The sequence below is a fragment of the Liolophura sinensis genome, chromosome 10 (assembly GCF_032854445.1).
Source record: "Liolophura sinensis isolate JHLJ2023 chromosome 10, CUHK_Ljap_v2, whole genome shotgun sequence".
Classification (NCBI taxonomy): Eukaryota; Metazoa; Mollusca; class Polyplacophora; order Chitonida; family Chitonidae; genus Liolophura; species Liolophura sinensis.
Genome location: NC_088304.1, coordinates 5,625,099 through 5,638,389, shown reverse-complemented (window position 1 = coordinate 5,638,389; position 13,291 = coordinate 5,625,099). Strand labels below are relative to the sequence as shown.

At 41.2% G+C, this 13,291-nt stretch overlaps 1 protein-coding gene across 1 annotated transcript in view; it reads left to right on the top strand.

Annotated features, from left to right (window-relative positions):
- The window catches only part of LOC135476450 (uncharacterized), a 42,292-nt gene that overhangs the window by 20,473 nt on the left and 8,528 nt on the right, over nucleotides 1–13,291 (top strand). The window contains exons 3-10 of the mRNA XM_064756479.1: nucleotides 64–120; nucleotides 1,191–1,273; nucleotides 2,267–2,418; nucleotides 2,937–3,059; nucleotides 3,961–4,120; nucleotides 4,880–5,215; nucleotides 5,430–5,582; nucleotides 11,655–11,761. Coding sequence (XP_064612549.1) covers nucleotides 64–120; nucleotides 1,191–1,273; nucleotides 2,267–2,418; nucleotides 2,937–3,059; nucleotides 3,961–4,120; nucleotides 4,880–5,215; nucleotides 5,430–5,582; nucleotides 11,655–11,761 — 1,171 coding nt within the window. The remainder of the gene's footprint in view (nucleotides 1–63; nucleotides 121–1,190; nucleotides 1,274–2,266; nucleotides 2,419–2,936; nucleotides 3,060–3,960; nucleotides 4,121–4,879; nucleotides 5,216–5,429; nucleotides 5,583–11,654; nucleotides 11,762–13,291) is intronic.

Below are 13,291 nucleotides of genomic sequence, written 5' to 3'. Positions count from 1 at the left end.
ACCAAAGAGTCTGAATAAATCCTTCTGTACCAGTACCTACATTAGTAGTATCTTTTGTTACAGTTTTCCAGCTCTTTGACGATAACCTTCCTGTTTCCCTTCCTGCCAGAAATGATTTTGGTGAGTCATTTAAAATTTGAGCTCTTATACAATATATATGTACTTTATATTCTGTATACAGATATATTCTTTATTAGGGAACTATGGTGGTGTAGAGAAATAATCTGTACAGTTTTGTTGACACAGAAAAATCATCTTTGCTCTCATTTTCGTAATATTTGTATTCCACTGAAAAAGTGCTTTGGAGAAAAGGTTGAGGATGAGTTGAAGATACATTAAATATATTTTTATATGTATTCTTTACGTAAATATAATACTGTTTTATACTTTTAAGTTGTATATGGTGACCTTGAATATGCTCAAATTTCGTTTTTAGTTTTGACCAACTTACTCATTTGCTTGATCCTGAGAGTTGTGCTGGTCTTAGACAAATGTTTTATTTATGATTTTTTGATTTATTTATTTATGTATTTATTTATTTGATTGGTGTTTTATGCCATACTCAAGAATATTTCACTTAAACGACGGTGACCAGCACTATGGTGGGAGGAAACCAGACAAAGTCTGGGGGAAACCCACAACCATCCGCAGGCTGCTGGCAGGCAATTTGAGGTTTGTTTGGAGGGTAGTTTGATAGGCAACTGGATAAATGTAAATCTCAGCACCAAAAGTAATATTTCTACATGCCAGCAGCTAGTAGATGCTTGTGTGTTTCTCCTGGGATTTGTTGCCATTGTATGAGTGAAATATTCTTGAGTATGACATAAAACTCCAAATAAATAAATAAACAAACAACAGTAATATTTGATGGCTTATTTACCTCTAAAATGCATTTTTGGGGTCCAGTTATTTTGTATATGTTTCTATATTGCTGCTGTTTACTTGATATTATTAATAGATACATGTGTAACATGTGTACGAATTGAAGGTATTGTTTGGTAGTTTGTTTGGTGGTACATCTGGTTCTAAGGAGAGGTATTTTACAGTGCCACATCACAATCACTATCATCATTTGAATCTGTTTTTTACCTCAAAGATCCCTCCCAGACCTAATCCAAATGTTTCCATCATTTTTGCTTTGAATTGAGCATAATGCATTTTAATTTCTTCCTTATTTTGTTGTTCTGTAGAGTTTTGGGTATGCCGAAGAAGAGAAAGGTTATTATGCCGGGATAGTCGCATCAGCCATGTTTGCGGGTCGAGCGTTTGGGAGGTAGGGAAATCTGTCTAGGCTTGGCTTCGGTAAGGCGTCTCAATGAAGCGGCACTAAAAGAGCAGTGGAAATCCGTCATGCAACAAGGAGGCACATTACATACACCCTAAGGAATCCTTCATCGTCTTATGACTGAAAAATTATTAAGTACGACGTGAAAGCCCAAGCACTCACTGAGTTATAAAATAATATTTGTCAAATGACAAATTGCACCATATAAATACGGCTTTAGAGAAATGTTCTTGAGTATACTTGTAGTGTAAAACAATAATTAATTCAAATATATAATTAAAAATAGCAAAGTGAAATATTTCTGTGCATGACATAAAATACTCATCAGATAAATAAATGAAAAATAAAATTGAATAAATTAATGTACATGTACACCGAGTACATTACGTCATATATGTTCATTTTTTGTTTTTTTGGGGGGGGAGGCGATGTTTATGGTGAAAAATGGTGACCGTTCCTTACCAACACAAGCAAGTTACAAACTATATAGAAAACATCGTTCTCTGCTATTACACTATGCAGCACTTTACAAACACAACTGTAGAGAAAATTAAACATGATGTATGATGGATTTTGTACAACAAAAACAAGACGATTACACTGCTGGTCTTGTTTTAGTAGGTTTAATAAGTACCTCATTTAGACGTCAAACCCTAGAATAATAATGTAAGATGTTTGAGTCTTGTTCAGTCTGATTTGGCTACAGCCATGGCTGATACTTAAGCTGTCTAGGAAAGTCTGATGATTTTCTCTGTGTTCTTACCTGCTTCCTTTTGTCTGTCAGCAACCTGCGGATGATCGTGGCTTTTACCCGAGCTCTGCCTCCTACCATAATGTTGGCCACCGTGGTATTGGTGAAGTATTCTTGAGTACAGCGAAAACACAATCAAATAAATAAAATAAATAAATATATATATATTTTTTTGCAATTGTATGTCTTTTTATGACTATGCAAAATTGTGTTCTTTTTCTCTTCTAAAGCTACTTCTGGGGCTGGCTGTCTGACAAGAAAGGGAGACGACCCATACTGATAATCACGATTATAGGCAATGGCATCTTTTCTCTGGCATTTGGCTTCTCACGCAACCTTACCCAGGCCATTGCCTTCAGGTTCCTGACTGGCTTGTCTAATGGTGAGTGACTATATTTTACTCCATCTCATACTGTTACACTGGTTAGGCCTGCTTTACACAGTGCACAAAAAGATGTTCTGTCATTCTTCATTTCAACCTTTTCGTTTGTTTTTAAGGTTTTTATTCAAGAATATTCTGAAGGCATTATTCTGTGTAGACTGGTAAAAGTATCAGTGTACTTTTTAAATAAAGCCCTAAAATTGGCCAACCCAACCAGTCAGGGTTTTGTCTCCAAAATCGAATTTGAAATGTGTATAAATGTTTGCTAAAAGGTGCTCTTTCTTGTGCAAAAAGGTGGAGGAAATAGGGTAATTTATTTAGCTGAAGGTTATGATTTTTGAAAACTTGAAAATGTGTGAGTTTTTATGATTTATGAAGGTAGTGAATTCAATAACAAAAGTCTTTGTGAGTTACAAGGCTGTAAAACATCTAATTCAGCAGGATTTAATACTTTGTGCATTTATATCTTTGTATACCTTGTATTTAATCTACATGTATTTATACACTTTATGTTGAAGGAAGCGTTGGAACTGCCAAAACAGTTCTCTACGAGATCTCCGATAATTCTAACCAGGCTGTTGGCATGACGACCTTGTCACTGGCCTGGGGAGGGGGGATAATCCTGGGGCCTGCCATTGGCGGTGAGGCAAAATAACTGACTGATTTATTGATCAAGTTTGCTTATTCACTAAAAAAAAAAAAAAGTAACAAGAAAAGACAGAATATCGTACAATATATTTATGTACACATGTATGGACTTTATTTTCTGAGGGTACAAATAATACAAATCTATATCTGACCCTGCAAGTTGTACATAAATTGCTTTTTCCAGAAGCCCTCCTTATATGCACGTGATAACGCTGTAACCTATAGTGTACGGCTATAATAATCTCTTCTTCAGATCAACATGAAAGAAAAATTTGTATGATGCATTTTAAAAGAAATGAAACCTGTTCATGAGCATTTTTGTGCACATTTAGTGAGAAAATGGCTATAATAATCTCTTCTTCAGATCAAAATGAAAAAAAAAATTGTATGATGCATTTTAAAAGAAATGAAACCTATCCATGAGCATTTTCGTGCACATTTAGTGAGAAAATGGCTATAATAATCTCTTCTTCAGATCAAAATGAAAAAAAAAATTGTATGATGCATTTTAAAAGAAATGAAACCTATCCATGAGCATTTTTGTGCAGATTTAGTGAGAAAATGGCTATAATAATCTCTTCTTCAGATCAACATGAAAAAAAAAATTGTATGATGCATTTTAAAAGAAATGAAACCTATCCATGAGCATTTTTGTGCAGATTTAGTGAGAAAATGGCTATAATAATCTCTTCTTCAGATCAACATGAAAGAAAAAATTGTATGATGTATTTTAAAAGAAATGAAACCTATCCATGAGCATTTTTGTGCAGATTTAGTGAGAAAATGGCTATAATAATCTCTTCTTCAGATCAACTTAAAAAAAATTGTATGATGCATTTTAAAAGAAATGAAACCTATCCATGACCATATTTCATTTTCTGTATATCATTACAGGGTATTTCGCCTCCCCTGCTAAGAAGTACTCCTCTGTCTTTGATCCCTCTGGTTTCTTCGGGCATTACCCGTACATTTTGCCAAGCATTATTGTCTTTAGTGTTGCCGTTTTTGCTGTGGTTATTTTGTTCTGGAAAATGCCAGAAACTCTCAAGACCAAGTAAGATTTCAATTTTCTGTATAAAGGTCGTGGCTGGTGACATTACAATGAAATGATTTTTTTTTTTTTTGATTGGTGTTTTACGCTATACTCAAGAATATTTCACTTATACGACGGCGGCCAGCATTATGGTGGGTGAAAACCGGGCACAGCCCAGGGGAAACCCACGACCATCCGCAGGTTGCTGGCAGACCTTCCCACGTACAGCCGGAGAGGAAGCCAGCATGAGCTGGACTTGAACTCACAGCAACCGCATTGGTGAGAGACTCCTGGGTCATTACGCTGCGCTAGCGCGCTAACCAACTGAGCCACGGAGGCCCCACAATGAAATGACATTACATTGAGACAGCACTATATTCAGTGCATGAAACTTGTAACAGTTTGTGTCCATATTGTAGAATAATTTAAGAAATCCTTTGTGAAGACTCCTTTTCTCTTCCTTTTTTAATCAAAATGACACAACCATACCTGTCAAATTTACTGAAATGTCCTGGATCACTTTAGAGAATTTTTTTTTTTTTTTTTTTTTTTTTTACTTTATGGTTGGGATCATGGGATAAATAGGTTTCATTCTAATTAAGCTTTTCTACCCATTATTACCTCCAAAAGATTTATGAACCATGATGATTTAAATCCATTAGTTCATAACTACATTTGTTGATTCCTCCCAAGGACTGAACTTTATTTTCTCTTTCTAAATATATTTTGTGCTGAGAAGAAAAATATCATATTGCATGCAAGTATAAATATTTTTCTCAGGCTCAAGCAGTCAGAAGAAGTAGAAGTTACAGAAGATTTGATTGGCCCAGGTGTGGAGGTCAAGGTCATAGACAGTACAAGGGAACTGGAGAAAGCAGATGACTCATCCTGTCGAAATACAGATTTCCGACGTTTTTTGTCACTTGAGAGTGTGAATTGTGATACGCGCCTCGTCCCTTACATGAGCTCGGAGACTGCCAGGGATCCTGTGTCCCATCTACGCGAAGGGGCAGATAAGCAGACCCCCATTCTTGATCAGCAGCTGTACTGCACTTCCCGATGCAGGAAAGATGACACTTGGGATTGCCATCAGCTTGCCCATCAGCAACCATCAGCGTAAAATGTCCCTGTCAGAAACGCTCTCACTGCTCAAAAATTCACAAGGGGCAGGCCAATGGTTGGTCATGGTAATGATGCTGGTTGCCATGGAACGAAAATTGTTACCCAGAGATGGGAATTGTTACCATGGACACAGCAGTGGTGGCCTCCAAATGAAGACAGTTCCCTGGCGGTGGACAGTGCCCTTCTAGCCAACAAGAAAACTGAACAGATCCTCAGGACTCCGGGACAATGAGAAGGAAGGGAGTAGCCATTGTAGACGTTCCTTGCAAGAGGAAGCTGCCACCCCACCTGAGCCACCCCACTCCTGCTGTGCCCGAGTGGGGAGGGCAATAATGAACAGTTCAATCGTTTCCTTGCTTGGGTAAGATTTGACAGCATTTCAGTTTAAAGGCAAAGAAAACAACCACGTGAAGTGTATGCGAGGGGAACGACCCATTAAACATTGTCCATAACAATAGTTTGATTTATTTTTTTTACAATCTTTTCACTGTTGTAAAATGGATTTGTGGAAGTTTGGACTTTAAGGCAGCCTTTTCTGACCATATAAAATCTGATTTTTGGCGCTTAAAACACGCACAGGGTGCTACATTTAATCATTAAAAATGCATATACGTAGTTTTCGGATGTGAAACAGCAACTCTTATTCCAATTTATGCATATTTTGATTTTGATTTTGGAGACAAAACTGCGTGGATAAGCCCATTTTAGGGCTTCGCAAAAATTGTAATTATATCAGTTTACACAGAATAATGCCTTCAGAATATGCTTGAATAAACATCTGGTAAAGATGTGAAAATGTTGAAGAATTACTGTACTATATGTTGATGTGTCAGGCAAAGAATAATAAGTTCAATGTGGCAAGCCAACTTGTACAAACAATTCGATTGAGATATTTCATTTCCGCTGCTGTCATGGTAACCACAAAGGCCATTTTCCTTATATATACAATATAAATAGATATGATTTTGTGTCTGAGGTATAACTCCGACTTTTTCTGCAAAGAGTTTTAATTTTTGGTAGATACATACATACAGAGATGACGATGTGTCGCAACTCATATTTCTTCATTTCAGTGGTTGTCATGCTTACCGGATTGCCAGTTTTCCTATAAAGTGTATAGATAGATATGATTTTGTGTCCGGACTATAACTGTTTTTTACATACAGTTTTCATTTTTTTGTAGATACATACATGCGTTGATCATGATGTCTCACGACTCAAATTTGTCACAGTTGTCATGGTTACCAGATTGCCATTTTCCTATGTATACTATATAAATGGATATCATTTCTTGTCCGGGCTATAACTGTAACAGTTTTCATGTTTGGTGGATACATTTGTCCTCTTTCGCGGTTGTCATGGTAACCACATGCCTAGCATCCACACCCATGAAGGGCTGAACTCTGGGGTTATACTCACCACAGTGCTGCTGGTGTTGCCATTTGTTGAGCTACATGTTGTGTTCACCTGAAATCTTGTTTATATTTGTGATGTTGTGGTAACCACATGCCTAGGCATCCACACCCATGAAGGCTGAACTCTGGGGTTATACTCACCACAGTGCTGCTGGTGTTGCATTTGTTGAGGTATACGTTGTGTTCACCTGAACTCTTGTTTATATTTGTGATGTTGTGGTAACCACATGCCTAGCATCCACACCCATGAAGGCTGAACTCTGGGGTTATACTGACCACAGTGCTGCTGGTGTTGCATTTGTTGAGGTATACGTTGTGTTCACCTGAACTCTTGTTTATATTTGTGATGTTGTGGTAACCACATGCCTAGGCATCCACACCCATGAAGGCTGAACTCTGGGGTTATACTGACCACAGTGCTGCTGGTGTTGCATTTGTTGAGGTATACGTTGTGTTCACCTGAACTCTTGTTTATATTTGTGATGTTGTGGTAACCACATGCCTAGCATCCACACCCATGAAGGCTGAACTCTGGGGTTATACTGACCACAGTGCTGCTGGTGTTGCATTTGTGAGTATACGTTTGTGTTCACCTGAACTCTTGTTTTATATTTGTGATGTTGTGGTAACCACATGCCTAGGCATCCACACCCATGAAGGCTGAACTCTGGGGTTATACTGACCACAGTGCTGCTGTGTTGCATTTGTTGAGGTATACGTTGTGTTCACCTGAACTCTTGTTTATATTTGTGATGTTGTGGTAACCACATGCCTAGGCATCCACACCCATGAAGACTGAACTCTGGGGTTATACTGACCACAGTGCTGCTGGTGTTGCATTTGTTGAGGTACATGTTGTGTTCACATGTACTCTTTTGCAACATCATATTTGTGATGTTGCAGAACCGAAACATCACAGGTCAAAGTATTAAAGCAAAATTGTGCACATTGAGAAAATTGAAAGCACCACTGTGTTATTTCTGCAACCTGGAGATGCTTTCATCGCTCGAAAACCTATTTTGCATTTTGACCATATGCACATGAGGTCCAAGTGCTTGGCATCTTGTTTGTGTGCTCTAACATGGCATGTCTCATGGCTTTGTAAGAATTGGTTATTGGATGCTGATTAATTACCAGGCACCAGACAAATAGCCTATGATCGTTTCGTTCTGTTTTCATCCCTCTTCCTAAATTACGGAGGTTATATTACATGTACTTGTTGTCTTTTTTTTTTTGTCCCCCATAAACTGTATTAAGGATAGGCATCCCTTGCTGGTTCTGTGAGCTAAAGCGTAACTCTCACAACTTCTGATCAGCTCACAGCCAGTGAATCAATCCAGCTCCATCTGGTTGGGCTGTGGCTTTAGTCAGGAGATTTGCCAGGTGACTCGTGAAGGGTGGTTGTGTACTCTGGGCATGCCAGCCTTCCTTCACCCATAAACCTAACTGACTGGTGAAGGGCAGTAGTTAACTCTGGGTATGCCAGCTTCCCTTCACCCATAAACTTGACTGACTGGTGAAGGGCAGTAGTTTACTCTGGGTATGCAAGCTTCCTTCACCCATAAACCTAACTGACTGGTGAAGGGGCAGTAGTTAACTCTGGGTATGCCAGCTTCCCTTCACCCATAAACTTGACTGACTGGTGAAGGGCAGTAGTTTACTCTGGGTATGCAAGCTTCCTTCACCCATAAACCTGACTGACTGGTGAAGGGCAGTAGTTAACTCTGGGTATGCCAGCTTCCCTTCACCCATAAACTTGACTGACATGGTGAAGGGCAGTAGTTTACTCTGGGTATGCCAGCTTCCCTTCACCCATAAACCTGACTAACTGGTGAAGGGCAGTAGTTTACTCTGGGCATGCCAGCCTTCCTTCACCCATAAACCTAACTGACTGGTGAAGGGCAGTAGTTAACTCTGGGTATGCCAGCTTCCCTTCACCCATAAACTTGACTGACTGGTGAAGGCAGTAGTTTACTCTGGGTATGCAAGCTTCCTTCACCCATAAACCTGACTGACTGGTGAAGGGCAAGTAGTTAACTCTGGGTATGCCAGCTTCCCTTCACCCATAAACTTGACTGACTGGTGAAGGGCAGTAGTTTACTCTGGGTATGCAGCTTCCCTTCACCCATAAACCTGACTGACTGGTGAAGGGCGGCTGTTTACTCTGGGCATGCCAGCTTACTTCACCCAGAAACCTGACTAACTGGTGAAGGGCAGTTGATTACTCTGGGCATGCAAGCTTCCTTCACCCATAAACCTGACTGACTGGTGAAGGGACGGCTGTTTACTCTGGGGCATGCAAGCTTCCTTCACCCATTAAACTTGACTGACTGGTGAAGGGCAGTAGTTTACTCTGGGTATGCCAGCTTCCCTTCACCCATAAACCTGACTAACTGGTGAAGGCAGTAGTTTACTCTGGGTATGCCAGCTTCCCTTCACCCATAAACCTGACTAACTGGTGAAGGGCAGTAGTTTACTCTGGGTATGCAAGCTTTCCTTCACCCATAAACCTGACTAACTGGTGAAGGGCAGTAGTTTACTCTGGGTATGCCAGCTTCCTTCACCCATAAACCTGACTAACTGGTGAAGGGCAGTTGATTACTCTGGCATGCAAGCTTCCTTCACCCATAAACCTGACTGACTGGTGAAGGGCGGCTGTTTACTCTGGCATGCCAGCTTCCTTTCACCCATAAACCTGACTAACTGGTGAAGGACGGCTGTTTACTCTGGGCATGCAAGCTTCCTTCACCCATAAACCTGACTGACTGGTGAAGGGCAGTAGTTTACTCTGGGTATGCCAGCTTCCCTTCACCCATAAACCTGACTAACTGGTGAAGGCAGTAGTTTACTCTGGGTATGCCAGCTTCCTTCACCCATAAACCTGGACCTAACTGGTGAAGGGCAGTTGATTACTCTGGGCATGCAAGCTTCCTTCACCCATAAACCTGGACTGACTGGTGAAGGGCGGCTGTTTACTCTGGGCATGCAAGCTTCCTTCACCCATAAAACCTGACTGACTGGTGAAAGGGCAGTAGTTTACTCTGGGTATGCAAGCTTCCCTTCAACCCATAAACTTGACTGACTGGTGAAGGGCGGCTGTTTACTCTGGGCATGCAAGCTTCCTTCACCCATAAACCTGACTGACTGGTGAAGGGCAGTAGTTTACTCTGGGTATGCCAGCTTCCTTCACCCATAAACCTGACTAACTGGTGAAGGCAGTAGTTTACTCTGGGTATGCCAGCTTCCCTTCACCCATAAACCTGACTAACTGGTGAAGGGCAGTTGATTACTCTGGGCATGCAAGCTTCCTTCACCCATAAACCTGACTGACTGGTGAAGGGCGGCTGTTTACTCTGGGCATGCAAGCTTCCCTTCACCATAAACCTGACTGACTGGTGAAGGGCGGCTGTTACTCTGGGCATGCCAGCTTCCCTTCACCCATAAACCTGACTGACTGGTGAAGGGCAGTAGTTTACTCTGGGTATGCCAGCTTCCTTCACCATAAAACCTGACTGACTGGTGAAGGGCGGCTGTTTACTCTTGGCATGCCAGCTTACTTCACCCATAAACCTGACTGACTGGTGAAGGGCAATAGTTTACTCTGGGTATGCCAGCTTCCCTTCACCCATAAACTTGACTGACTGGTGAAGGGCGGCTGTTTACTCTGGGCATGCCAGCTTCCTTCACCCATAAACCTGACTGACTGGTGAAGGACAGTAGTTTACTCTGGGTATGCCAGCTTCCTTCACCCAGAAACCTGACTAACTGGTGAAGGGCAGTTGATTACTCTGGGCATGCAAGCTTCCTTCACCCATAAACCTGACTGACTGGTGAAGGGCGGCTGTTTCTCTGGGCATGCCAGCTTCCCTTCACCCATAAACTTGACTGACTGGTGAAGGACAGTAGTTTTACTCTGGGTATGCAAGCTTACCTCACCCATAAACCTGACTGACTGGTGAAGGCAGTAGTTTACCTCTGGGTATGCCAGCTTCCCTTCACCCATAAACCTGACTGACTGGTGAAGGGCGGCTGTTTACTCTGGGCATGCAAGCTTCTTCACCCATAAACCTGACTAACTGGTGAAGAGCAGTTGATTACTCTGGGCATGCAAGCTTCCCTTCACCCATAAACCTGACTAACTGGTGAAGGGGCAGTAGTTAACTCTGGTATGCCAACTTCCCTCACCCATAAACTTGACTGACTGGTGAAGGGCGGCTGTTTACTTCTGGGCATGCCAGCTTCCTTCACCCATAAACCTGACTAACTGGTGAAGGGCAGTAGTTAACTCTGGGTATGCCAGCTTCCCTTCAACCATAAACTTGACTGACTGGTGAAGGACAGTAGTTTACTCTGGGTATGCCAGCTTCCCTTCACCCATAAACCTGACTAACTGGTGAAGGACGGCTGTTTACTCTGGGCATGCCAGCTTCCTTTCGCCCATAAACCTGACTGACTGGTGAAGGGCAGCAGTTTACTCTGGGTATGCCAGCTTCCCTTCACCCATAAACCTAACTGACTGGTGAAGGGAAGTAGTTTACTCTGGGCATGCCAGCTTCCTTCACCCATAAACCTGACTGACTGGTGAAGGGCGGCTGTTTACTCTGGGCATGCCAGCTTCCCTTCACCCAGAAACCTGACTGCCGTCATGTACTGTATTTCTCTTTTAAACGTGAAGCATTTTGCAAGTGGTACATATTGCCTGTTTCTAACTGACATATCCACGTTCTAGGGCCACCTAAGACCATTTTGGGAAGCTTAATTAATTTACTATCTGAAAAATATCAGGGTTGACATGAACAGTATCATTTGATTGTCCTTATGTGCTTCTGAAAATACATTTTTACATATCAAACATTACATGGAATACTGTATATGGAAAATTATTTAGTACTGCAGTGAGGGAATAGATAAATAAACACATAAATCAAAGACATTTTGTTTCAGAAATATTTAATACTTATTCTCAAAAATCAGGAAGTTACCGTATATAATGTAGTATTTCCTGTTTTCCTCTTCAGAGAGCGAGACGTCCGCCATGCTGTGTTCCTGTATACATTCTTCTCCTTCGCTGTCATCGGCTATGAGGATGTCTTCACGATATGGGCATCTACTGAACCTATATTTGGTAAGTAATTTGAAGCTTAAAAATTTCAGTTATACCAAATAGTGAAATCTCTTATTCACATGTACCCTTCTATCTATCCTTTCTAAGACTCTTATTCCTGTCCAGCATAGAGGTTGTTAGCCAGTCTACATGTATGGAAGGAGTTCCTGTCTACAAACGTACAGTGAAGGAACTATTTTGTTCCTGACCATCACAGAGACCTTTAGCTGGCGTATTTGTAATATTCCCAGGGTAGCTTCATGTATCTTATCCAATCTAAGACAGTTCAATATTAACCAGTCTAGGAACCCCGAGTTACATGAACATTCCTGTTCATTTTAAGGACTGTCTTTGTGTTGTGCAATGTAAAGATTTTTCATCGGCAGGCTGCATTCCCTATATACATGTACGTAAAGGAAGCCCTAGGTACTTGTACCTATCCTGCCCAACCCAGGTACTATCAAGTTCTTCCTGTCCAACAAAGAAATCTTTAACGAACCTATATGTAGGAACCCCTAGGTAGCTATCCTGCCCATCCCTGGTATTATCAAGTTCTTCCTGTCCAACAAAGAAATCTTTAACCAACCTATATGTAGGAACCCCTAGGTAGCTATCCTGCCCATCCCTGGTATTATCAAGTTCTTCCTGTCCAACAAAGAAATCTTTAACCAACCTATATGTAGGAACCCCTAGGTAGCTATCCTGCCCAACCCAGGTACTATCAAGTTCTTCCTGTCCAACAAAGAAATCTTTAACCAACCTTTTATGTGCGAACCCGTCCGTAGCTATCCCGTCCCTTCCTAGGTTGATCAAGTTCTTCCTGTCCGACAAAGAAGTTTTCAGCCAGCATTTATGTACGAATAACTAAGTAGATATCCTATCCATCCCAAGGTTTATCAAGCTCTTCCTGTCCAACAAAGAAATCTTTAACCAACCTTTTATGTGCGAACCCCTCGGTAGCCATCCTGCTCAACCCAAGGGCTGCCAAGTTTGTTCTGTCCAACAAAGAAATCTTTAACCAAGCTTTATGTACAAACCCCTCGGTAGCCAGCCTGCCCAACCCAAGGACTGCCAAGTTTTTTCTGTCCAACAACGAAATCTTTAACCAAGCTTTACGTACGAACCCCTCGGTAGCCATCCTGCCCAACCCAAGGACTGCCAAGTTTTTTCTGTCCAACAAAGAAGTCTTTAGCTAGCGTTTATGTAGGAACCTCTAGGTAGCTATCCTGCCCAACCCAGGGACTGCCATGTTCTTCCTATCCAACAAAGAAGTCTTTAACCAATCCTTATGTAGCACCCCAGGTACATGTAGCTTTCCTATCCAGCCTAAGAGTTCTGCAGTCTGAGTTGCCCACTATTCTGTATAGTGTAGTACAATGACCCTTGCATAGCTTATTAAAGCTTGATAACTGTACACTAGTCATTGTGTCACAAACATGCATTGTCTTTTCCAGAGAAAGTAAAAAATGGTGCCAAAGTGTTTCAGGTTTACAGAATATTCTTTACGTAAGAGTTATAGTCTGCCTTTTTTGTAAGGCAGACCGGATATTT